Here is a 26,606-nt window from a genome sequence, read left to right on the forward strand (position 1 = left end):
TCCTCAATAGGAATAGTCGTGCGCTTAGCTAGGGTAGAAACTGCCCCCTCAACCTTAGGGACTGTTTGCCATGTGTCCTTCCTTGGGTCGACCATGGGGAACAATTTCTTAAATATAGGAGGTGGGACAAAGGGTATGCCTGGTCTCTCCCACTCCTTATTCACTATGTCCGCCACCCTTTTAGGGATCGGGAAGGCATCAGGGTGCACCGGGACCTCTAAGAATTTGTCCATCTTGCACAATTTTTCTGGAATGACCAAAGAGTCACAATCATCCAGAGTAGATAGCACCTCCTTAAGTAATGCGCGGAGATGCTCTAACTTATATTTAAACGTCACAACATCAGGTTCTGCCTGTTGAGAGATTCTTCCTGAATCTGAAAGCTCTCCCTCCGACAAACCCTCCCTCACTGCCACTTCTGACTGGTGTGAGGGTATGACAGATAAACTATCGTCAGCGCCTTCATGCTCCACTGTATTTAAAACTGAGCAATCACGCTTTCTCTGAAATGCTGGCATTTTGGATAAAATATTAGCTATGGAATTATCCATTACTGCCGTTAATTGTTGCATAGTAACCAGCATTGGCGCGCTAGATGTACTAGGGGTCGCCTGCGCAGGCATAACTGGTGTTGACACAGAAGGAGAGGATGATGAACTATCCCCACTACCTTCATTTGAGGAATCATCTTGGGCAACCTTATTAAATGTGACAGTACTGTCCTTACTTTGTCTGGACGCTATGGCACAATTATCACATACATTTGAAGGGGGGACCACCTTGGCCGCCATACATACAGAACATGTTCTATCTGAAGGTACAGACATGTTAGACAGGCTTAAACAGGCTAATAATGCAAAAAAAACGTTTTAAAACAAAACCATTACTGTCTCTTTAAATGTTAAACAGAGCACACTTTATTTCTGAATGTGTGAAAAACTATGAATGAATTATCCAATCTTTACCAAATTTTCACCACAGTATCTTAATGCCTTAAAAGTATTGCACCCCAATTTTCAAGCTTTTAACCCCTTAAATGAGGAAACCGGAGACGTTTAATCAAATAACATTTTTTAACCCCACTACAGTCCCAGCCACAGCGTTTGCTGCGACTTCACCTGTCCTTAGGAGTTATACGATACCAAATTAAGCCTTCCAGGAACGTTTTCAATGATCACCAGACCCTCTCACATGCAGCTGCATGCACTGCATCCAAAAGAAACTGCGCAATTATGGCGCGAAAATGAGGCTCTGCCTACTATAGTGAAAGGCCCTTCCTGACTGGAAAGGTGTCTAAACAACTGCCTGGCGTCTAAAAACGTTCCCTCACAATAAAGTGTTATAAATCACCTCTAGATTTCATAAAAACCTTAAATAAAGCAATCGATTTAGCCCATAAGAGTGTCAACCAGTGTATAGCCCATAATAAGCCTTCATTCTGTTAGGAGTCTAAGAAAATGGCTTACCGATCCCCAAGAGGGAAAATGACAGTCTTCTAGCATTACACAGTCTTGTTAGAAAATGGACTAGTCATACTTTGAGCAGAAAAGTCTAACTGTTCCCCCCAACTGAAGTTCTCTGGGCTCAACAGTCCTGCGTGGGAACAGCAATTGATTTTAGTTACTGCTGCTAAAATCATACACCTCTTTTAAACAGAACTCTTCATCCCTTTCTGTTTTAGAGTAAATAGTACAAACCGGCACTTTTAAAATAACAAACTCTTGATAGCAGAATAAAAAACTACAATTAAACACCACATACTCTTCACCATCTCCGTGGAGATGCTACTTGTTCAGAGCGGCAAAGAGAATGACTGGGGGGCGGAGCCTGAGGGGCTATATGGACAGCATTTGCTGTGCTCTTTGCCATTTCCTGTTGGGGAAGAGAATATTCCCACAAGTAATGGATGACGCTGTGGACCGGACACACCAATGTTGGAGAAATGACTAAAGTTTTTAGTAGTCCTTTCAGCCTCTCAGTGAGAGCATGGGTGAATGTTAGAGTCCGGAGATGCAGGGAGAGTCTTTCTGCAAACCCATCCAAACTTAGCTTAACAGCTACATTAGCAATCAGCGTTGACGAGTTTCGCTGCCTGCCTTCTCTCAAGTCCATGTCAGGAGCGATGCTACTACTCTCTCATACTTGAAGGTCCGTGTTCCTGTTCCACGCCATTGATTCTGGTAAGATTGTTCCATTTATATATATATATATATATATATATATATATATATATATATATATATATATATATATATATATTTGATAACGCAAGAAGACCGGGTCACAGTGTGGCTCCTTTCTCTTACTTGTTGTATTCATTCCACGGATTCATCCTTACTTGTGGGATATTCTCAATCCCTACAGGAAGTGGCAAAGAGAGCACACAGCAAAGCTGTCCATATAGCTCCCCTCAGGCTCCGCCCCCCCAGTCATTCTCTTTGCCGCTCTAACAAGTAGCATCTCCACGGGAGGGTAAAGAGTTTGTGGTGTTAGATTTGTAGTTTTTATTTCTTCAATTAAGAGTTTGTTATTTTAAAATAGTGCCGGTTTGTACTATTTACTCTGAGGCAGGAAGTGATGAAGATTTCTGCTGAGAGGAAAAAGATTTTAGCATGTTGTAACTAAAATCCATTGCTGTTCCCACACAGGACTGTTGAGTACCGGAGAACTTCAGTTGGGGGGAACAGTTTGCAGGCTTAACTGCTTAAGGTATGCTCAGTCATTTATTTCTAACAAGACCTGGTAATGCTAGAAGACTGACAGAAATCCCCATGAGGGAAGGTAAGCCATTTTCTGAAAAGCAGTATAGAAGGATGGCTTCAGTTAAGGGCTTAAGTACTGGTAGACACTGTGATGGGCTAAATCGATTATTTTATTAATGGAATCTTATATTTATTTAAGTGTTTGAAACGTTGTAAACACTTTTTGGGGTTTTTATTTTGCCTGGCATATTATCAGACGCCTAGTCTGACTCAGGAAGGCCCCATAACTCTGGACTGAAGAGGGAGGGGGCCTCATTTTCGCGCCTCAGTTGCGCAGTTGATTTTCAAGACAGCTCATGCAGCTTCATGTGTGCGGGAGGACATCAAGGAGGCTTATATTTCTGCTCCAAATAACCCTAAGGGAAGGTAGGGCAGCAAAGACTGTGGCACCGTGCTGTAGTGTGTTAAACCGGTTGTTTACTGCAATTTGCTCTGGTTTGGTCAATAAGGGGTTAATTGAGTTGAAAATTTGTGTGCAATCATTTCAAAGCATTAGGATCATGTGGTGAAATTTTCATAAAGATCGTATGTTTTTTTAGTGATTTGGAAAAAAGTGTGTGCTTTTTATTATTTAAAGAGACAGTAACGTTTTTTCAAAAAGTGTTTTTTTCTGTATTGTAGTGCTGTATAACTCTGTCAAACATGTCTGAGACTTCAGATAGACCTTGTTCTTTATGTTTGAAAGCCATGGCGGTACCCTCATTGCATTTATGTGTCAAGTGTGCTAAAACATCTAAGCATTTTAAAGACCATCCAGTGACAATTAAAAATGTAGCCCAAGATGATTCTTTAACAGAGGGTAATGAGGATAGTCCTTCTTCCTCTCCCCATGTGTCGACACCATTTACGCCCGCGCAAGCGATGCCTAGTACCTCTAGCGCATTGGCCCCTATTACTTTACAACAATTAGCAGCAGTAATGGATAATTCTCTTGCAGCATTTTTATCTAAACTGCCAGTTTTTCCAAGAAAGCGTGATAGCTCAGTTTTAAATACAGAGGATGAGCAATCAGATGCTTTTGATAATTTATCTGTAGTACCCTCACAAAACTCAGAAGTAGCAGTGAGGGAAGGTCTGTCTGAGGGAGAAATTTCTGATACAGGAAAAGTTTCTCAGCGGGCAGATTCAGATTCCTTAGCGTTTAAATTTAAGCTGGAACACCTCCGCGTACTGCTTAAGGAGGTTTTAGCTACGCTGGATGATTGTGACCCCATGGTGGTCCCAGAAAAATTGTGTAAGATGGACAGGTTTTTAGAGGTCCCTGTTTACACTAAGGCATTTCCGATCCCAAAGAGGGTGGCGGATATTGTGAATAGGGAGTGGGAGAGACCAGGTGTACCCTTTGTTACCCCCCTATCTTAAAGAAAATGTTCCCCATAAACGACCCCAGGCGGGACGAGTGGCAGACGGTCCCTAAGGTAGAGGGGGCTGCTTCAACTCTTGCTAAGCGTACAACTATACCAATAGAGGACAGTTGTGCTTTCAAAGATCCTATGGATAAAAAATTGGAAGGATTGCTGAAGAAAATTTTTGTCCAGCAAGGTTTTCTACTTCAACCAATTGCCTGCATAATCCCTGTAACTACTTCAGCGGCTTTTTGGTTCGAGGCCCTGGAGGAGTCGCTCCAGAGGGAGACTTCATACGATGAAGTCATGGATAGAATTCATGCTCTAAAGCTGGCTAATTCTTTTATCACTGATGCCGCTTTCCAGTTAGCTAAGCTAGCGGCGAAAAACTCAGGTTTTGCCATCATGGCGCGAAGAGCGCTTTGGCTCAAATCATGGTCGGCGGATGTGTCGTCCAAAACAAAACTGTTAAATATTCCCTTCAAGGGGAAGACCCTTTTCGGCCCAGAGCTGAAAGAAATTATTTCAGATATCACTGGGGGCAAGGGTCATGCCCTTCCACAAGATAGGCCGTTTAAGGCCAAAAACAAGGCTAATTTTCGCTCCTTTCGCAACTTCAGGGGCGGACCTGCTGCAACCTCTGCTGTCGCAAAGCAAGATAACGCTTCCCAGCCCAAAGCAACCTGGAAACCCTTGCAGGGCTGGAATAAGGGTAAACAGGCCAAGAAGCCTGCTCCTGCTACCAAGACAGCATGAAGGGGTAGCCCCTGATCCGGGACCGGATCTAGTAGGGGGCAGACTTTCTCTCTTTGCTCGGGCAAGAGACGTTCTGGATCCCTGGGCATTAGAAATAGTTGCTCAGGGGTACCTTCTAGAATTCAAGGATTCTCCCCCAAGGGGAAGGTTCCACAGTTCTCGTTTGTCTTCAGACCAAACAAAGAAACAGGCGTTCTTACGCTGTGTAGAAGATCTCCTAAAAATGGGAGTAATACACCCAGTTCCAATTGCAGAACAAGGACTGGTCTTTTACTCAAACCTGTTCGTAGTTCACAAAAAGGAGGGAACTTTCAGGCCAATCCTGGATCTAAAGATTCTAAACAGATTCCTCAGAGTTCCGTCTTTCAAGATGGAAACCATTCGGACAATCTTGCCGATGATCCAGGAAGGTCAATATATGACTACCGTGGATCTAAAGGATGCGTACCTACATATTCCTATCCACAAAGATCACCATCAGTTCCTAAGGTTCGCCTTTCTGGACAAACATTACCAGTTCGTGGCCCTTCCTTTCTGGTTGGCCACCGCTCCCAGAATTTTCACAAAGGTGCTAGGGTCCCTTCTGGCGGTGCTAAGACCTCGGGGCATTGCAGTAGCACCTTACCTAGACGACATATTAATACAGGCGTCGTCTTTCCACAGAGCCAGGGCTCATACGCACATTGTTCTGGCCTTTCTAAGGTCTCACGGGTGGAAGGTGAACGTAGAAAAGAGTTCTCTGTCCCCGCTTACAAGGGTTCCCTTCCTGGGAACACTAATAGACTCGGTAGAAATGAAAATCTTTCTGACAGAGGTCAGGAAGTCCAAACTGATGAACACCTGCCGAGTTCTTCATTCCATTCCTTGGCCTTCTGTGGCTCAGTGCATGGAGGTAATTGGTTTAATGGTTGCGGCAATGGACGTAGTCCCTTTTGCCCGAATTCATCTCAGACCACTGCAACTGTGCATGCTCAAGCAGTGGAATGGGGATTACGCAGATTTATCTCCTCAAATACAAATGGATCAGAAAACCAGAGACTCTCTTCTCTGGTGGTTGTCTCAAGTTCACCTGTCTCAGGGAATGAGTTTCCGCAGACCGGAGTGGATCATTGCCACGACCGATGCCAGTCTGTTAGGCTGGGGTGCGGTCTGGAACTCCCTGAAGGCTCAGGGTCTATGGTCTCGGGAAGAATCTCTTCTCCCGATAAACATTTTGGAGCTGAGAGCGATATTCAACACGCTCCAAGCATGGCCTCAACTAGCGGAGTCCAAATTCATCAGATTTCAGTCGGACAACATCACGACTGTAGCGTACATCAATCATCAGGGAGGAACAAAGAGTTCCCTGGCGATGAAGGAAGTAACCAAGATCATCAAATGGGCGGAGGATCACTCCTGCCATCTATCTGCAATTCACATCCCAGGAGTAGACAACTGGGAGGCGGATTATCTGAGTCGTCAGACTTTCCATCCAGGGGAGTGGGAACTCCACCCGGAGGTCTTTGCTCAGCTAACCCAGCTATGGGGCATTCCAGAATTTGATCTGATGGCGTCCCGTCAGAACACCAAACTTCCCCTTTATGGATCCAGATCCAGGGATCCCAAGGCGGCATTGATAGATGCTTTAATAGCGCCTTGGTCAATCAGTCTAGCCTATGTCTTTCCACCGTTTCCTCTTCTCCCTCGGCTAATAGCCAGAATCAAACAGGAGAAGGCTTCGGTAATTCTGATAGCGCCTGCGTGGCCACGCAGGACTTGGTATGCAGACCTAGTGGACATGTCATCGGTCCCACCATGGAAACTGCCATCAAGGCAGGATCTTCTAATTCAAGGTCCTTTCAAGCATCCAAATCTAGTTTCTCTGCAACTGACTGCTTGGAGATTGAACGCTTAATCCTAGCTAAGCGTGGTTTTTCTGAATCAGTTATAGACACTCTGATACAGGCCAGAAAGCCTGTCACCAGGAGAATTTACCATAAGATATGGCGGAAATATCTTGGTTGGTGTGAATCCAAGGGTTACTCGTGGAGTAAGGTTAGGATTCCAAGGATACTGGCTTTTCTCCAAGAAGGACTGGAGAAAGGTTTGTCAGCTAGTTCCTTAAAAGGACAGATATCTGCTCTGTCTATTCTGTTACATAAGCGCCTGGCAGCTATACCAGACGTTCAGGCGTTTGCACAGGCCCTAGTTAGAATCAAGCCTGTTTACAAGCCTGTGGCTCCTCCTTGGAGTCTAAATTTAGTTCTTTCAGTTCTTCAAGGGGTTCCGTTTGAACCTTTACATTCCATAGATATTAAGTTATTATCTTGGAAAGTTTTGTTTTTAGTAGCCATTTCTTCTGCTCGAAGAGTTTCTGAATTGTCTGCTTTGCAGTGTGATTCACCCTATCTGGTGTTCCATGCAGATAAGGTTGTTTTGCGTACCAAACCTGGTTTTCTTCCAAAAGTGGTTTCTAATAAGAATATTAACCAGGAAATTATTGTTCCTTCTCTGTGTCCTAATCCAGTTTCTAGGAAGGAACGACTTTTACACAATCGTGACTTGGTTCGTGCTTTAAAATTCTATTTAAAAGCGACTAAAGATTTCAGACAAACATCATCCTTGTTTTTCGTCTACTCTGGTAAGAGGAGAGGTCAGAAAGTGACTGCTACCTCTCTTTCCTTTTGGCTGAAAAGCATCATCTGATTGGCTTATGAGACTGCTGGTCGGCAGCCTCCCGAACGAATTACAGCTCATTCCACCAGAGCTGTGGCTTCCACATGGGCTTTTAAGAATGAGGCTTCTGTTGAACAGATTTGTAAGGCAGCGACTTGGTCTTCACTGCATACATTCGCCAAATTTTACAAATTCGATACTTTTGCTTCTTCAGAGGCTATTTTTGGGAGAAAGGTTTTGCAAGCAGTGGTGCCTTCCGTTTAGGTTACCTGACTTGTTCCCTCCCTTCATCCGTGTCCTATTGCTTTGGTATTGGTATCCCACAAGTAAGGATGAATCCGTGGACTGAATACACCAAGTAAGAGAAAACAGAATTTATGCTTAACTGATAAATTTCTTTCTCTTACGGTGTATTCGGTCCACGGCCCGCCCTGACATTTAAGTCAGGTTCAAATTTAATTTAAAATAACTACAGTCACCACTGCACTCTATGGTTCTCCTTTTTCTCCTAACCGTCGGTCGAATGACTGGGGGGGCGGAGCCTGAGGGGAGCTATATGGACAGCTTTGCTGTGTGCTCTCTTTGCCACTTCCTGTAGGGATTGAGAATATCCCACAAGTAAGGATGAATCCGTGGACTGAATACACCGTAAGAGAAAGAAATTTATCAGGTAAGCATAAATTCTGTTTTTTATAGAATCTAGGGTAATACCCTCGGAAGGGGGCTGTTGAACAGGGGGGATACTATTATGCATAATATTGTTTATTGTGTTTTTCTACTGCATTTGTGTGAGATGAGGCTCCATCAGTATGGAACATTCAGTATGGAACAATATTATATGGAACATTCAGTATGGAACATTCATTAGCGAGAGATTGAGGCAGGCTTTTTTGGAGCGTCCTCTCGAGTGCAGGGGCGGTTCTGCATGGCACTACATGTGACCAGGTGTGGTCTCTGCAACTTCCTCTTTCTCGACCTGTGTTCGAAGCAGACAAAAGCGGTTTCTAGTAGTCCGGGACATAGTAGGTGGTGAGTGCCCCGGCCATTGGGATATAAAGGTACCATTTATTTTTTAACAAGTCCATAATAAGGCGCAAGCTTTGGAGGACTCTGATATGTTAGACGATACTTCCTCTTTATCCAAACCCATTAACTGTGTATATTGTGAGGAGGTTCCAGTCGAACCGCCTATGCAACACTGTTCCACATGCTTTGACAATATTGCTATTTCCAAAAAGAATAAGGTATTTAGTACGACTAAGCCATCCACCTCTGAGGGCTTCCTGCTCCGTGAGGTATGTTCCCTGCAATCATCTCAGATTACACAAGCAGTTCCCCGGGGCCTTACTAATCCTCCTGCAGGAGGGGTCCTTTGGCCTCCAGACTTCACTGATCAATTACAGACGGCGGTTTCTGCGGCCATTAATGCAATGCGCCGCCCTACTAAGCGCAAGCGGAAGGTACAGCACTGCTATCAGTCTCAGGGGTCTTCGACTCCGCTGGATGTCTCGGACATTTTATCCGCTGAGGAGGACAACTCCGACTTATCGGAGGATGCCGCTTCTGGGTCGGAATCGACTAAGTCTAAGCCTCTGTCCGCTGAGGAGCCAGATTTCAAATTTAAGATGGAGCATTTGCGCTTTCTGCTGAAAGAGGTGCTTGCTACGTTGGAGGTTCCAGAACCGAAACTACCGGAGCAACCTTCGATCCCTAAACTGGATAGGGTTTATGAGGACAGGGTAGTGCCCCAGGCCGTCCCCCTTCCAGTCAACATGGCTATTATTAAGAATGAATGGGGGAAACTTGGTTCTTCTTCTCCTCCTGATGGTGCTATCTCCACGCTTGCTAAGAGAATGACTATTCCGCTAAAAGATAGCTCCTCTTTCAAGGAACCCATGGATGAAAAGATTAAGTCCATGCTGCGGAAGATGTTCTAACTTACGGCAGTCGCTACTGTGGCTGGTGCAGTTACCTACTGGTGTGATGCTCTATCAGCTATGGTCAAGATGGAGACTCCCCTCAATGAAATTCTAGAACGAATCGAGGCCTTAAGAGTGGCACATTGGTTCATTTGGGATGCTAACATGCAGATTATTCGCCTGAATGCTAAGACGTCAGGTTTTTCTGTTTTAGCCCGCAGGGCTCTGTGGCTAAAGTTGTGGTCTGCAGACATGACTTCTAAGTCTCGCTTGGTTTCCCTCTCATTCAAGGGGAAGGTTTTGTTTGACCCAGGCCTGAATTCTATCATGTCTACGGTCACGGGTGGCAAGGGTGCCTTATTGTCTCAGGATAAGAAGGCTAAACCTAAGGGATCTACTTTTCGTACCTTTCGTGCAGACAAGTCTCAGCGCCAGCAGCCTGCCGCTAAATCGGAGCAATCCAAGGGATCTTGGAAACCAGCTAACTCTTGGAACAAGTCCAAGCAGAATAAGAATCCCGCCAAATCAAAGTCTGCATGAAGGGGTGGCCCCCGGTCCATCTTCGGACCATGTAGGGGGCAGACTATCTCTTTTTGCAGAGGCCTGGAGAAGAGACATTATAGATCCTTGGGTTCTGGAGGTCGTATCCCAGGGTTACAGGATAGGTTTCAAGTCTTATCCAAGAAAACCACGTTTAAGCAGCACTCTTTTAGGGAAAGATTAAAAGTCAATTTTATTTGTATCCTTTAAAACAGCACATTCCAAAGATATTGAGGGCTATACACAACATCCTTACGCGTTTCGTGCCTGCTGGCACTTAGTCATAGGATAACCAGAGCATACACTGATCCACCTCTTTATACGATTTACGTTCATTCACAAAAACAGCTGAACGTTATTAACAAATGTTTAATCTTAAAGGGATGGAGCAGTGCTTCTCATTCACACATTAAAAACAGTAAATGAAACCTTGGTCTCAATTATACTACAAAGAACATCGATCATTTAAAGGTGTACAAATGCATTTTGAATAGACAATTAGATAAATTTAAAATTTATGCAAGATCCAAATTTACACTAATTTCAAACATGAAAATAAACAATCTGCTTGTCAAAACTACTAGACATATGCACCTAGAAAAGGAAGTGATTACAAATCTATACAAATTCATATCACTATATACATAAATATTTTGGCGAGTTATGAGGATATGTCACACACTATTTCATACATTGTACAAAACTTAATTTATCAATATAATTATGACAATCCACACAATACGGCAAAATAGCGTTATATCAAAAACAGGAAATGTACAATGGGAAAAAGGGTGCAATTGTTTTATCAAGTTAGTTCTTATATTCCATTTCATAACAAAAGGACATATAGGAAAAAGAACCGAAAATATGGGGTTGAAAACAAAAGCATAAGTATATGAATATATAAATAAATCCACATAAACATATGTGCACATATATATTAAAAGGGTACAACTATTTCATCAAATTAACTCTCAAATTCCATTTCATAATAAAGGGACATATAGGAAAAAGAACCATAAAAAATGGGGTTGGAAACAAAGGCATAAGTATATAAATATACAAATCCACATAAACATATGTGTACACATACATATACACATGCATACATACCTGCATATATATATATATATATATATATATATATATATATATATATATATATATATATATATATACAAACCTCTACAACTTGGCAAGTCTTATCCACCCAGAGGCAGATTCCTCCTGTCAAACATATCTTCAAGACCAGAAAAGAGAGACGCCTTACTGGGGTGTGTGAAGGATCTCTTATCTGAGTAATTGTCCCAGTCCCTCCGGCAGAAAGAGGCCTGCGGTATTATTCAAACCTTTTCATGGTCCCAAAGAAGGAGGGCACGTTCCGTCCAATTCTGGACCTAAAGGCCCTAAACAAGTTTTTGTCAGTTCCGTCGTTCAAGATGGAGACGATCAGGTCAATTTTGCCCCTAGTTAAAGAGGGGCAATTCATGACTATAGACCTGAAGGATGCTTACCTTCACGTTCTAATCCACAAGGATCACTTCAGGTTTCTAATATTCGCCTTCCTGGACCAGCACCTCCAGTTTGTGGCCCTTCTATTCAGTCTGGCGACTGCCCCAAGAGTCTTCACAAAGGTTCTGGGAGCTCTTATCGCAGTAGTGAGAGCCAGAGGAATTGCAGTGGCAACTTATCTGGATGATATCCTGGTCCAGGCTCGTCCTACAGTCTTTCGGAGGATCACTCGAGAGCTCTTCTCCTTCGGTCCCACAGGTGGAAGATAAACGAAGGAAAGAGTTCATTGGTCCCCAGCAACAGGCGGGAATTCCTGGGTACGATAATAGATTCTTCAGCCATGAAGATATTCTTGACAGATCAGAGACGTTGCAAACTTGCGTCCAACTGTCTAGCTCTTCAGACATCCTCCCGGACATCTGTGGCCAGGGGTATGGAGGTGATCGGGCTCATGGTATCCAGCATAGATGTCATTCCATTTGCCAGGTTCCATCTCAGACCTCTTCAGCTGTGAATGTTGACAGTGGAACATTCTGTCCCAACAGATATCTCTAAACAGAATGGTGAGGGAGGGAGTCCCTATCAGGGTGGACCCGACCGGGGCAGTTGTCTCAGGGGACATCCTTTTTGAGACCATCCTGGGAGATTGTGACCACAAATGCATGTCTATCAGGATGGGGAGCTGTTTGGGTGCCAGAAGGGCGCACAGGGCAGATGGACTCGAGAAGAATCAAGTCTACCGATAAATATTTTGTAACTTTGAGTGATATTCAATGCTCTGAGGGCTTAGCCCCTTCTGGGGTTGTCCCGATTCATCAGATTCCAGTCGGAGAACGTTACCTCAGTGACTTACATAAACCATCAGGGGGGAATGAGAAGCTCCCTAGCCATGAGGGAAGTATCTTGGATTCTGGAGTGGGCGTAGACTCACAATTGTTCGGTCTCAGCGATCCACATTCCGGATGTGGACAACTGGGAAGCGGAGTTTCTGAGCAGACAGATGTTTCATCCAGGGGAATGGTCCCTCCATCCAGAGATGTTTGCAGAAAACTGCAGCAGATGGGGGACGCCGGAGATAGATCTCATGGCGTCCAGACTCAATTACAAGCTACCCAGATACGGGTCGCGATCTAGGGATCCCCAGGCAGAACTGATAGATGCCTTGGCGGTACCCTGGGACTTCAACCTAATTTACATATTTCCACCGTTTCCTCTTCTACCTCGGATAGTGGCCCGCATCAAGCAGGAGCAATCTTCGGCTATTCTGATTTGCTCCGTCGAGCCCACGGAGGATGTGGTTTGCAGATCTGGTGGCAATGTCGTCATCTCCGCCGTGGAAGTTACCTTGTTGCAGGGATCTGCTGTTTCAAGGTCCCTTTCTACATCAAAATCTTGATTCTCTGAGGCTGACTGCGTGGAGATTGAACGACTAGTCTTAGTCAAGAGAGGATTTTCGGAAAAGTGATTGACACACTAGTTCAGGCCAGGAAGCCAGTCACTCGACGCATCTACCACAAGGTGTGGAGAACGAGGATATCCCTGGCATAAGGTATCCAGGATTTTGGCCTTTCTCCAGGACGGTGTGGATAAGGGTCTTGCCGCTAGTTCCCTAAGGGGACAGATCTTGACTTTATCTGTACTTTTGCATAGGAAGCTTGCAGAGCTTCCTGACATTCAGTCCTTTGTTCAGGCTCTGGTTAGTTTTTTTGTTTTTTGTGAAAAATTTTCTGCAGTGTCTCAGGAGCCAGTAATGCGTTCTTTGTCCTTACTCAGTGTGCATGAGGATGAGGCCTCGCTGATGTCTGCTGTACGTTCCCACAGTGTCAGTCTGCCTGGGAACCTGCTCTACTGTAGTGCTGGGGAGATTGCGAGAAAAGTGACTGGCACCATTTTGTTATGCTTAGTTCACTCTGTTTACATCGTTACAGTGCAACCTGTGTCTCAGTGCTGTAGTCTGGCAATTTGTACTACAGTAATTGTCACTATTTTACAGGTACAGTATTTATTGAATACTGTGCTAGTAGTAGACTAAACATAGCACTATTGCACCCCTAATATTTGTTAGTGCAAATATGTTTTCAAGTCTTTAAACACACTGGCAAGTGAAAAGAAGGCTAAAACTGCCTTGTTTCACTTTAAGGCAGTTTTCACTTTACAGCAGGGATCCGGTCCATAACCCACTGTATGAGCGGGGTATACCTGTGTGTGTATATGTATGTGTGTGTGTATGTATATATATATATATATATATATATATATATATATATATATATATATATATATATATATATATATATATATATATATATATATATATATATATATATTGTCACAATGTTTTATAGATATCAAGTGGGCCCACGTTCGTTAATGAATTATTCTAAATATCTTTTGGGTTCTGTCAGCAATAATTGAACCATATGTGCACTGTTTAAAATCTGTTTTTCTGTGTATGATATAATTTTTGGAGTAAAAATATGTATTGCAATTTGTATTCCATAGTTATTTGGGAACAGACAGGGCAAACCACTTTTCTGATTAATTACTAGTTAGTGAGATATTACCCCAAACTCTGGTGCCGGATATAAGGATTTTACTATGAGCTTTAGAGCCCATAGATTTTTTTTTTCTTCTCCTTGTAACAATTTTCAATTTATCCCCCCGTGTACAGTCTTGTCCTGATAAGAATTTTTAAGAATCAGGTCATTCAAATGAGTAGGGTTTGATTATTTAAGTAGTGCATACCGTCCAATATGTATGTATGTGTGTGTGTGTGTGTATGTGTGTGTGTGTATGTATATATATATATATATATACATATATTCATTCATTCATTCGTGTGTATATATATATATTATATACACACACACTTTTATTTAAAAAAAAAAAAAAAATCTGGCTTCTAAGTATATTAGTATAGTTAGCTCCTAGAATAAATTTAACCCCTGACCTTTTCTGCAATGTGCTGTTTCCCTGTACCGCACTGGAGTTCAGGAAGTGGTAGGAAATTGAAAAGAGAGGAACGTAGTAAATATTTACACCGTGATAGAACGCAACAGTGACACCTGCAGGTAGAAATTAAAAGTGCAGGCAAATTTTTTTTTTTTTTACAGTCACGGCCAGTCTTTCTGCAGACACACTACAGTTTCTGCGATGAGATCGCACATCGCACACTGTTCTGCCTTGGGGGGGGTTAGGATCAGGCCTGTTTTCAGGATTCCAGCTCCTCCTTGAAACTTACACTTGGTTCTTAAGGTCTTGCAGAGGGCTTCGTTTGAGCCTATGCATGCACTTGACATTAAGGTTCTTTCATGGAAAGACCTATTACTGGCTATTGCATCGGCTCACAGAGTCTCTGCGTTGGTGGTCTTGCAATGTGCGCCTCCCTACTTGGTTTTTCATGCCTATAAGGCTGTTCTTCGCACTGGATTGGGATTCCTTCCCAAGGTGGTGTTGAGTCGTAACATCAATCAGGAAATAGTAATTCCTTCTTTGTGTCCTAACCCTTCTTTCTTCGAAGGAGAGGTTACTTCATAATCTGGATGTGGTTCGGGCGTTGAAGTTTTAACTTCAGGCCACGAAGGAGTTCACACAGACTTTGTCCTTGTTGTGTATTCAGGGAAGCGCAAGGGACAAAGGGCCTCTGCCACTTCTCTATCTTTTTGGTTGAGGAGTATTATCCGTCTGTCATATTAGGCAGCGGGTCACAAGCCTCCTCAGAATTACGGCTCACTTGACTAGAGCTGTGGCCTCTTCTTGGGTCTTTAAGAATGAGGCTTCTATTGAGCAGATTTGTAAGGCGGCCACTTGGTCTTCCTTACATACTTTTGCAAAATTCTATAAATTTGACGTTTTTCCTTTGGCGTAAGCAGCTTTTGGGAGACAGGTTCTGCAGGCTGTGGTGCCCTCAGTATAGGGTCCCGCCTCCTTTTACCCTCCCGTTTTTTGTTTTTTTTTATTCAGTGTCCTCTAGTGCTTGGTTATTTGTTCTCACAAGTAATGAATGAAGCAGTGGACTCTCCTCCCATTAAGATGGAAAGCATAACTTATGCTTACCTGATAACTTAATTTCCATCTGTGGGAGGAGAGTCCACTGCACCCGCCCATTTCTTCGGTGGGTGGACCTAAATTTATTAATCTTATGACACCATTTATACCCTGATGTTTCTCCTACTGTTCCTTGTTCCCTTGGCAGAATGACTGGGGAGGTATTTAAACCTTTGGCTGTGGTGTCTTTGCCTCCTCCTGGTGGCCAGGTTCTTAATTCCCACAAGTAGTGAATGAAGCAGTGGACTCTCCTCCCACAGATAGAAATTAAATTATCAGGTAAGCATAATTTGTTTTCAGTACAAAAATAGTAGCTTTTTCTTCCTAAGATAGGGAGAGTCCACGGCTTCATTCCTTACTGTTGGGAAATACAACACCTAGCCACTAGGAGGAGGCAAAGACACCCTTGCCAATGGCTTAAATATCCCTCGCACTTCCTCATTACCCCAGTCATTCTTTGCCTTTTGTCACATTAGGAAGTGGCAGAGGACTGTCATAATATTCGGAGTATCCCGAAAAAGGGTATCTGCCGTTCGAGATAGGACTGGAGTTTTAAGTAATCATGTCAACCTCTCAGTGAGATTATTAATGAAACTGCAGAAAAAGAAAACACAGCGCATCCCATCTAAGAGTAAAAGCATTTAATACACGCAGATGTTGCGCTTTTAAAATGAAAGTATTGATGAAAGTTAGTCTGGAGATGCAGGGAAAGTTTTTCTGCGAATCCATCCAGACTACTGCTAACAGGTCCTAAGCTATCAGTGTTGACGAGTTTCACTGCCTGCTTTCTCTCACTCAAGCCCATGTCAGGAGCGCTGCTATAAGACTGTCACACTTGAGAGGCTGTGTTCTGTTCCACAGCATGGATACTGGAGGTAAGATCATTTCAATTTTTTACTCATAAATGCTATAACAGGGTCACAGTGTGGCTCCTTTATACCTTGATAGGATCCAGGGTTAATATCCTCTGAAGGGGAGGTTTATTGAACAGTTGGGGTTAATTAATCAGTGTATTATATAAAATGCTGCTTTGTGTAATTTTTTTCCTGGGCTGATAGACTGTGTGTTTTGGGATGGAACAAACAGGTTTCACTTTTTAGTTTCACATTCGTTTTACACAGCTCATATTACTTGCGTTTTCTCTGTTAACTGTCTGGGTCTAAGAGGTGGTGAGTGCCCCAGCCATTGGGAGTATAAAGGTGCAGTTTTCTAATGAAAAACATTATTTATTTTACAAGATACGATGAGTCTACTGATTTCATCCTTACTTGTGGGATATCTCCTCCTGGTCAGCAGGAGGAGACCAAGAGCACCACAGCAGAGCTGTATATATAGCTCCTCCCACTCCAGTCATTCTCTTTGCCTGTGTTAGTGATAGGAAGAGGTAAAGTGAGGTGTTAGTTTAGATTCTTCAATAAAGAGTTTATTATTTTGAAAATGGTACCAAAGTGTGCCATTTTTCTATAGGGTGTAGCCGTATTCCTTGTCAGCCTCTAGAGTAGAGCTACAGGTGGCTTTAAAGCAATGGGAACTGTTGGGGTTTTAGCTTCACTGCGCCTCCCATACTTGTGCTGCCCTTATGTTGATGGTCTTAGAGAGTATTAACTAAGGGCCTTCTGTGTTCACAGAGCTGAAGGAGGGAGCAAATGGACCTCTTTACACTGTGAGTCTCGTCATGCTGGTACTCGGCATTAAGGTGAGTGCAGTCTTTCATTTCTAGGGCTTTTGGGCATATCTCAGAACTGGCTGTACTCCTTTCATATTTGGGGAACCTGGCTCTTAGTAAAGGGCTTCCTTATTTTTAGAGTGTGTGAATGTTAACCAACACGGCTATATGTGTCAGAGAGTGTTTGTTTGTGTTAATAAGAATACACTTAGGACACTGTGAGCATTTAGCCTTACTCTTTATTAGACAACAGGAGGGGCTGGTAAATGCTTTTATATTTTGGGCAGATGCTGGGATATGTTACCGGAGTCTGATTATTGGACATTGTCGACGCCCACGATGGGCGGAGTTTAGACTTGGCGCACTCTCCAGTAATTGCCACGCAGTTTTTCTTACTCCGGAAGTCTCCGGTTGATAGAGACGCATCGCAAGTATCATATGTGTGGTGTGAGGATTGAGAATTCCCTTGTCATAAGGTGAGGGTTCCTCGAATTCTCTTCTTTCTCCAATTTGGTTTGGAGAAAGTCTTACCTCCCAGTTCTATCAAGGGTCAGATCTTTGCCCTGTCTGTATTACTGCACAAGAAATCGGCTAGTCTTTCTGACGGTCAGTCCTTTGTTCAGGCCCTGGTTAGAATTAGGCCTGTGTTTAAGCCAGTTACTCCTCTAAGAGGCTTAATCTTGTTCTTTATGTTCTTCAAAAGTCACAGTTTGAGCCTATGCATTCTATTGATATTAAACTTCTATCGTGTAAAGTTTTGTTTTTTTTGCTATTTCTTCTGCTCCCAGAGTTTGAGTTATCTGTGCTACAGTGTGATCCCCCTTATCTTGTTTTTCATGTGGATAAGGCTGTTTTACGTACTAAGTTAGGTTTTCTACCTAAGGTTGTCTCTGAACGCAATATCAATCAGGAAATTGTAGATACTACTTTTTGCCCTAAAAAAAGGAGCGTTTGTTGCACAGTCTGGACGTTGTGTGTGCTTTGAAGTTCTATCTTCATGCAACCAAGGGTTTTAGACTATTTCCTTCCTTGTTTGTCCCGTTTAATGGTGAACACAAGGGTCAGAAGGCCATTGTGACCACTCTTTCTTTTTGGCTGAGGAGTGTCATTTGTTTGGCTAATGTGGATGCTGACCAATGGCCTCCTGAGAGGATTACAGCTCATTCTACCCGTGCAGTGTCCTCCTCTTGGGCTTTTAAGAATGAAGCTTCTTTGGAACAAATCTGTAAGGTGGCTACCTGGTCCTCTTTACATACCTTTTCAAAATTTTACAAGTTTGATGTTTTTGCCTCGACTGAGGCTTCTTTTGGGAGAAAAGTTCTTCAAGCAGTGGTGCCTTAAGATTAGGTCCGCCTTCCTTTTCTCTCCCTGTTCATTCTGGGTCCTCTCTAGCTTGGGTATTGGATTCCCAACAGTAATCAATAAATTTGTGGACTCTCACTGCCATTGGAAAGAAAACTAAATATATGTTTACCTGATAAATTCTTTCCTGGTAGGGGAGAGTCCATGAACCCGTCGTATTATTTTTAATGCAGCGTTTTTTCTTCTGGCACCTCTATACCCATAGTGTTTCTATTACTTTCCTTATTTCCGCGGCTAAATGACTGGGGGAGTAGGGGAAGTGGGAGGGATACTTATAGCTTTGGCTGGGGTGTCTTTGCCTCCTCCTGGTGGCCAGGTGTTGTATTCCCAACAGTAATTAATGAATTTTTGGACACTCCCTGTCAGGAAAGAAAATAATTTATCAGGTAAGCATAAATTTTGTTTTTTAAGGGCTTTTATTCTTAAATGAACCGTCACTCCCTCTTAGTCAAACTGCAAGCATTTTTCTTTTATTTTTTCTTCTTCAGGTACTAACCATATTTTGATATTTTATGGTAAACACATTCTGGATGGCATGCAGTCTCTCATTTGAAAGGGCAGATTCCCCCCTTTAAATGAGGGGTAGTATGTCTGTTAAGGAAGGGATGCCTTATAAAGAATAAAAAATGTAAAGCCAAGAACTGTGCTCCAAACAACCACTCAGTCTGATCGTATCAACAAGGTCCTTGCTGGTAAAACCGGGAATGGGCCAGAACTAGGCAAAAAAAGATCAAAGCACAAATGTCTCTGGACTCCTACATTAAAGGGATACTAAACACATTTTTTTCTTTGATGATTCAGATAGAGCATGCTATTTTAAGCAATGTTTAGTTTACTCCTGTTATCATTTTTTCCTTGGTTCTCTTGCTATCTTTATTTAAAAAGCAGAAACGTAAAGCTTAGGAGCCGGACCATTTTTGGTTCTGATGCTGGGTTACGCTTGCTTATTGGTGGCTAAATGTAGCCACCAATAAGCAAGTGCTATCCAGGATGCTGAACCTAAAATGGTCGGCTCCTAAGCTTTACATTTCTGCTTTTATGTCCATGTAAATAATCTGTATGTAATATGTTACATTAGGGTCTTTGAAAGTATTTTGGTATTATTAATCTTTCTACTTATTTGTCATTAGGATGATGGTGCTGAGGATTATCCAGATGACCAGTCCTTTTCATGGTACCCCAAAAATGAGATTGATTCCCTGGAAACCAGTAGAAATGGAGATTCCCCAGATCAGTCCTCCAAAGAGCCTTGTGTTTCCCAAATAATGGAGGAGGATGCTGTATTTCGTCGTGGTAGGATGCGTTGGATAAAGCAGGAGCAAACAAGAATTCAGAACCTTCAACAACAACAAATAACTCGTGGTTTCAGACGGCCACCAGGATCTGGTAGATTTATCCCGCCATTAGACTGCAAGCTTCGCTTTCCCTTTAAAAGCAACCCACAACATCGCTTTTCATGGGCACCTGGTACCACATATGTTGTAGAAGATTTAGTATCTGGTGGGATAACAGGGAGAAAATTTGATGAAGAAGTTGAAAGACAGAATGATCGTAGAGAAAGACGCCACGAGGAGGGTGACCATAGCAGACAGAGAAGGAACTCATTAGATGGAGGTTCAACCAGAGGAAAGAGGATACAACACAGGCACAATCGTCAGTATGGAGATGATCGACAACAGCAAGTAAAGGGAATGAAGGGCAGGGAAGGTTATGTGGAAGGTCGACAGATAAATCACCCACAGTCTCCACAGGAGAGGCCGTATAAATACCATCCATATACAGCACCCCCAAGGATGCGTCGCCAGAACTCTGCCCCGGATTTGAGGGATAGTGAAACACCTGTGTGAAAAGTGGGAGGTGTTGGGAAAAGGATGCATTATGGTTAAAGTTAGGTAATGAATGTAAGAATAAAAGTATGAGAATGGTTAAAAAATAAAACAAGGCACTGAGGTAAGGAAAAAAATAATGGAAGGGAGCATATGGCTCCTCTCTGCAAGAGTGGAGATGAGAATGAAAGCAGAAAGTTAATAAAATGAAGAAAGGAAATGAACGTAGCATTCATAATTTAAGAAGGTATTACAAGATTTTAAGACTGAGATTGAAGTAATTCTACAATTTAACATTTTTTTTTGCTATTGAATATTTTCAAACTTGTTTTTTCGCTCACTGAGCTGATAATTCTCAGCAGTATCTTCCTTACCGAGCTTGTTCTGTATTAAATAGCTGCTATTGGAGGATTTTAAATCTTCATACTCGGAATAGGAAAAGTTGTCTTGAACACTAGAGGAAAACCACTGACACTTTATTTAGCTTGGACTTAACAAAACAATAAAGCATATTTACAATCGCAGTTTCCCGGGAAGCTGAATTCATCAGTCTGGAAGAACTTTAAAGTAGTTGTGAAAACATGGTGGTAGTTTGAAATATTGGGCTGGAATGCAGTTAATGCTCTGCTGATCTGTTCAGTTATTCTTAATGATTTCCCAGAGTAATGTGTGGATGTCTATATTTTGCAATCACAAAATATAATGGTGGAACTGCAGGGGTGCCCCACAGTGCCTTACAATGGAACAATTTAAAGAAAATATAAGTATATATTTTGTTGTGTATATATTTTGTTTCTGTATATGAATGTGTGTATATGTGTGTTCATCTATACATACAGAGACCATTGTATATTTTATGTACACACATGCAGGTATACATATCTGTGTATATACAAGACGTGTGTGTGTGTGTATGTATGTGTATATATATATATATATATATATATATATATATATATATATATATATATATATATACACACATTCACATATTACACTTGTAAGTAATGTGTGTGTGTGTGTGTAGATGTAGGTGTGTGTATGTAGATATAGATGTCAGTCTAATATATATATATATATATATATATATATATATATATATATATATATATATATATATATATATATATATATATATATATATATATATATTCATAGCTTGACAAATTACAGCTCCTACAATTTTACCCCTAGCTATTGCTTCTTTAGGTTATTCAAAATGTATAACACCATTGTCTAACAATAAAACATTTAGCTGGCCCCTCAACTTTCTGGCTAGCTCCTAATTTGTATTATTTTATCCTTTTTTTTTTTTTTTTCCTTTTTTTTTAAATACAAGTTTTAGTTAACACTGGTCATTATTTCATAACCATAATTCACTTTATTGCTTTTGTTTTAAGGTTTGGCATCTATTATAGTAATTTGCCCACTTGAAAAACATCTAAGTTGGTGTCCAATATATTATATAATTCCTAGACACACAGCTAGTTTATTCTTCACCTCTGTTCTTAACAGGCCATTTTGTTTCGCTTTCTTAACTTACCAGTTGGCATTGAAGAATTTATGTATATGCCAGGATCACCTACCCACCTTGATTTTACATTTTATAATTTCTAAATGGTCCTTTTTAAAAAAAACTAAATAGGTCAAAACGTTAACAGGCATTTTTTTTAAGACTCTTCTCACCAGCAGCAACATTGATCCAGTTGCTGTACCCAGCCCTTGTTATTTCTACTACATTCAAACAATAATTTGGAGCCTTTTAGAAATATGCTCTAAAAGGACATTTGAATGCATTCAAATGTTAATACCTGTTCCAGCGGACTTGTCATTTAACCGCCACAGCTCCAGATCAGGAAATATCAGTTAGAAAATGCAGCAGCACCAGTGAAGTAAATTCAATGTTTATTCAAGTGCAACAAAAATAAGTGCAACGTTTCGGACAACAAGGTCCTTAATCATGCAACGAGATCAGGAAAGTAGCCAGAAAGACAATTGGGAATTGCAATTGAATATACCAGATGACCAGAGGTTGTTTTCTTGTTTGGTAGCCACAATGCTTGTGACATCTGAGTAGTTTACGTTATGGGGGTTAAACACAGTTAGCTAGAGTCAGTAATGGTAAAAGTACATTATATTAATATAGAGCTGTAGTTTGCAATGCGAACTGTTAACACTACAAACAGAAAATCTTTAGAACACTTTAAAATTGAAAATATTTATTGCAACCATATATAGAACTATGTATAGGAGTATTAAGATTTTATGCCGCTATAGAAACTAGTGTGCTCCCCTCCAACATACTGAGAATTCTCTGAATAATCATGCTGTCTCACTCTTTAAAGACCCAGAATCTGTGATGACAATATCTGTTTTAAGTCTGCATGGCCTTTCAGATGTGCCTCCCTAGACCTTTTTTGGTTTGTGTGGATATACACACCCGGCGATATGTATTTTTGTATGTGTGTATTTTTATATACATTTTGCTAAGGGGTTATTACACTAAGATTTATTGCACTGCTTCACAGTTTGAAGAAATTTTTAATTTTGTTTTGGTTGGAAGTGAACCATGCCGTTCTTGAGTATGTTTCTTGTAAGTTTAGATTTTATTATGTGGTTGTATTTGGGTATTGTTCCTCAACTAGCTAATATTAAAGGAGCATGGATTGAATTTAAAATGCACAGCATTGCATTTCAGACTTGCAAGTTATAAATTCTGGGCAACCGTAAAGGGACAGTTTATTCAAAAATGTTCTCCCCTTTAATTTGTTCCCAATTATCCACTTTATCTGCTGGAGTGTATGACATTGTTTACAAGTATTTCCTTTACCCTTATATTGACTTTTCAAATAGTTGATTTAGCCTGTGGTATCCCCACCTATTCTGAAAGTTTCTGCCCTTAGGTCCAAGTTATAGATAAGCTGTATAAACACAGCCAGCAGAGGAAATTACACTCCCAGTGGGGAAAAGATTAAGAATAGATAAGGTAATAAATGTTAATTTTCCATTGTTCTCTCCAAGTATTGGTCTTTGATTTACATACAGATATAAGATAAAGAAGCAGGTATATGTACACACTGTGATAATGAGATCTTATCATACCCTACAAGCTTCAACCCATTGTATTAGGTTGTGACTTCAAAACACAAAACCTGCTAATTCATATAGACAAACCTTAAAAGGCAAATTCTCAAACATTTTATACTGTGCAGTTGGTAAAGAAATTATTTGGAAACACATTAAGGGAAAAACGATTTTACAGAATGCTGTCCCTTTAATTGTTCATGTGACCTGTTACCAACACGACAGTAGGTTGTGCTCACCTGGATTTTTGATCTGTGCATGCTTCAAGTGCCAACACTGACAAATTCTGTAACGCCGCTGGAGAATTTATTGTGCATGGGACACGTCCATAGGCTGCATGCACTTACATACATTATCCAGTGATATCATGCAACAGCAATCTAGATAAATGCATGTTTTCAGCATACTGAATATAGTAGTGTTTTCTTGTGTACAATAAAGCAACACTCAAGCAGAAATAAAATTTAAAGAAGCTTGTTTGCAAACAGATTTATTTTAAGAATCTGTATAATCAAATCTGAAATTTAATGCTATGCACTTCCAATTCTGCTTTTACGTTCCTCTATAATATTTAAGTTTGATGGTGCTTCCTTTACCCTGTTTTTTTTAATATGTATAATGTGCGGCAGATAATTCATAAAGCTTATGGTGAACATAAGAGAACACTGCCACCTTCTGCAGATTGTAATAAAAAACTCGTTTTAATTTGCATGTTTTGGAATTATGAATTTTATGATCAAATCAAACTTTTGGGTGCAGTATCGTAGACTAAATTAAAGGATTACTTTCAGTTATAATTTTTAAGCTAAACAACTAACATTAAAGTTAATAAACATTAATTAAAACCTACTGACCTATATTTTCTCCAAAACGAAGTTTCATAACGTTCTATTATATATTTTATTCTGTTATATCTTTTATTCGCCGATGATGTCACTTTATCCTGCCCACTATTTTCAGCACTGCATGTTCAAAATACTTAAACCAATAACTTTGTGTTTAAAGTGCCATTTTGAAACCTAGGTATTGTAAACGGATTGGTACAGAGCAAAGGATACCCACGGAGTGGGTTTGGAAAACAATTAAATTTGCAGACAAGATTTCTGATCTACGGTAGAGATATGTTAATGAAATGTTATTGATAAAAAGCGTATTTGGGGTAGTTAGTAACAGGCATAGAAAATATTTACTTACAGTGGCCCTTTAAGAAGGCATTGCTTTTCTTTGTTGTAGTCAATAGTATTTCAAAATGTATTTAATATTTTAACAAATTGTTCCTGTGCTGAATAAATATACTATTTTTTCTTCTTACAAGCCAGTAAACAGGAGTACTGTTTATGCTTATGCACAAGATATATTTCCATATTTGTTTTAATATAAATGTTTGCAGGGTTTAAAGGGGCATAAATCCTACAATGAAATTGTCCATTTAAACAGTTGACAGGAAAGTGTTTTTTCTTTTTTCTTTTTTTTTTAACACAGGAAGGTCACCTGTCAAAGTCATTTTTGCAGTTCCAAATGTGAAAGGCCCAGTTGCCACTTGAGTTTTCCACTGCCCACAAAAATACCTCACCCGTGAATTTTGGATATATTTGCGGGAAGCTGCCAGCAGCTTATCTGAGCTGATATAGCCACCTTTTCACAAGTCAGTGCTTTTTGTGAGTAATGGAAAACTTCACTGCATTCAGTGTTTGCTGCTTTTTTTTACTTTTTTTTTTTAATTAATGGCACTTACCTGTTAACTGTTTTGTCTCTTTAACCATATTACAAAACTACATGTTAAGGCATTTAAATACGGTTTTATACATGATATTTTTCTTTCTTTAATGTGAGCGTGTCACTAACTTCAAAACCTTATTTAAGCATAACAGATGCACTAGACTGCCTATTTATCTGCCAATTTGAACACCTTATATAGACATTTATTTTCTAATTTAATTGCTTTGGAGCTGAGGGATGTGTATACCTTGGTAATTGATCTACCAATTATAACGCTTGAAAGGTTTTCACACTCTGCAGAAGCGCCACTATTTTCACTTCGGTTTTCTTTCCCAAAATAGAGAGGTCACAGTAAAAACTTGTGAAAAGTCTATGGTTTTAGTAACGTATTTGTATTGCTTGGTTGCAAATGTATATGGACTGTAAGTATTCCTAACTCACCCATTTTGTTTTCATTTATTTGATGAGGAATAAAGTACTTCTATGACTAGATACTGTGAGTCGTGTATCATTGGTGTTGCTTTATTCTGTGACTCTATTAATGGAAAAATGTAGAAACCCCATGTCTTACAAAGTCTATATTTGTTTTAAGTACTGTATTATCTTTTTCTCAAGTCTCCTGGAGTTACAATTGGTTTTATCACCTCTCCAAACTGTCCCATTTTAAAGATGGTAAAAGCCCAAAATCCAATCTATTCAGAAATTCAAACCTTTTCTGGTCCCAAGCAATTTGGATAAAGAGTTGATATATCTCAACATAAACTTTTCTTGCACTTTCTACTTTCCAATATAATGCCCTCCTATCTTTTAAAAACATTTTATATAAAAATACATGATAAATAAGATAGGCATTCTCAGGTCTTTAAATACAAAAAAAAAATGTATACTGGCTTTTTAATAAATTTTAGATACAAACATTCTCATATATATATATATATATATATATATATACAAAACAGTCCCAGAGCTCCGCACTCACTGTAATAAATAAGCAGTATATGCCCGGGGTGCATCCAAAATGAACATGTATATAGGAAAAAGAGACGCACTCGCCGGGTCTTAATAAACGATGTATTTAATCCACCAGTGACGTTTCGGGGTAGTAAGCCCCGTCCTCAGACCAATAAAATATATACAAACATTGCTGACTTATATTACCTTACCCTCCACCAAGATTCTATGCCGGAAGTGTCCACAGCGTTCCCCCTGCGCCACTGCGCAGAACCGGGGGTAGTCATGGTAACCGGAATCAACAATACTCACAATCAGACATCAGACACCGGGTCCTACGGTCACGCCCATCTGCACTGTAAGTGCCAAAGGAAGCCGTAAGAGCCGGATAGCATTATACAGGGCTATTTACAATTCTGTTGGAAAGAAATAACAACAACACATTAGTCGAAACATTTGTC

General features: G+C 40.8%; 1 protein-coding gene across 2 annotated transcripts in view; it reads left to right on the forward strand.

The window, feature by feature from the left end:
* Window positions 1-21,174, forward strand: part of KIF1C (kinesin family member 1C) — a 154,860-nt gene extending 133,686 nt beyond the window's left edge. For both annotated transcript variants that reach the window (XM_053718354.1, XM_053718352.1), the window contains one exon: window positions 19,696-21,174. In XM_053718354.1, the coding sequence (XP_053574329.1) occupies window positions 19,696-20,412 (717 nt within the window). In that variant the 3' untranslated portion in view covers window positions 20,413-21,174. The remainder of the gene's footprint in view (window positions 1-19,695) is intronic.
* Window positions 21,175-26,606: the final 5,432 nt, after the last annotated feature.

Source organism: Bombina bombina, chromosome 6, assembly GCF_027579735.1.
Source record: "Bombina bombina isolate aBomBom1 chromosome 6, aBomBom1.pri, whole genome shotgun sequence".
NCBI lineage: Eukaryota > Metazoa > Chordata > Amphibia > Anura > Bombinatoridae > Bombina > Bombina bombina.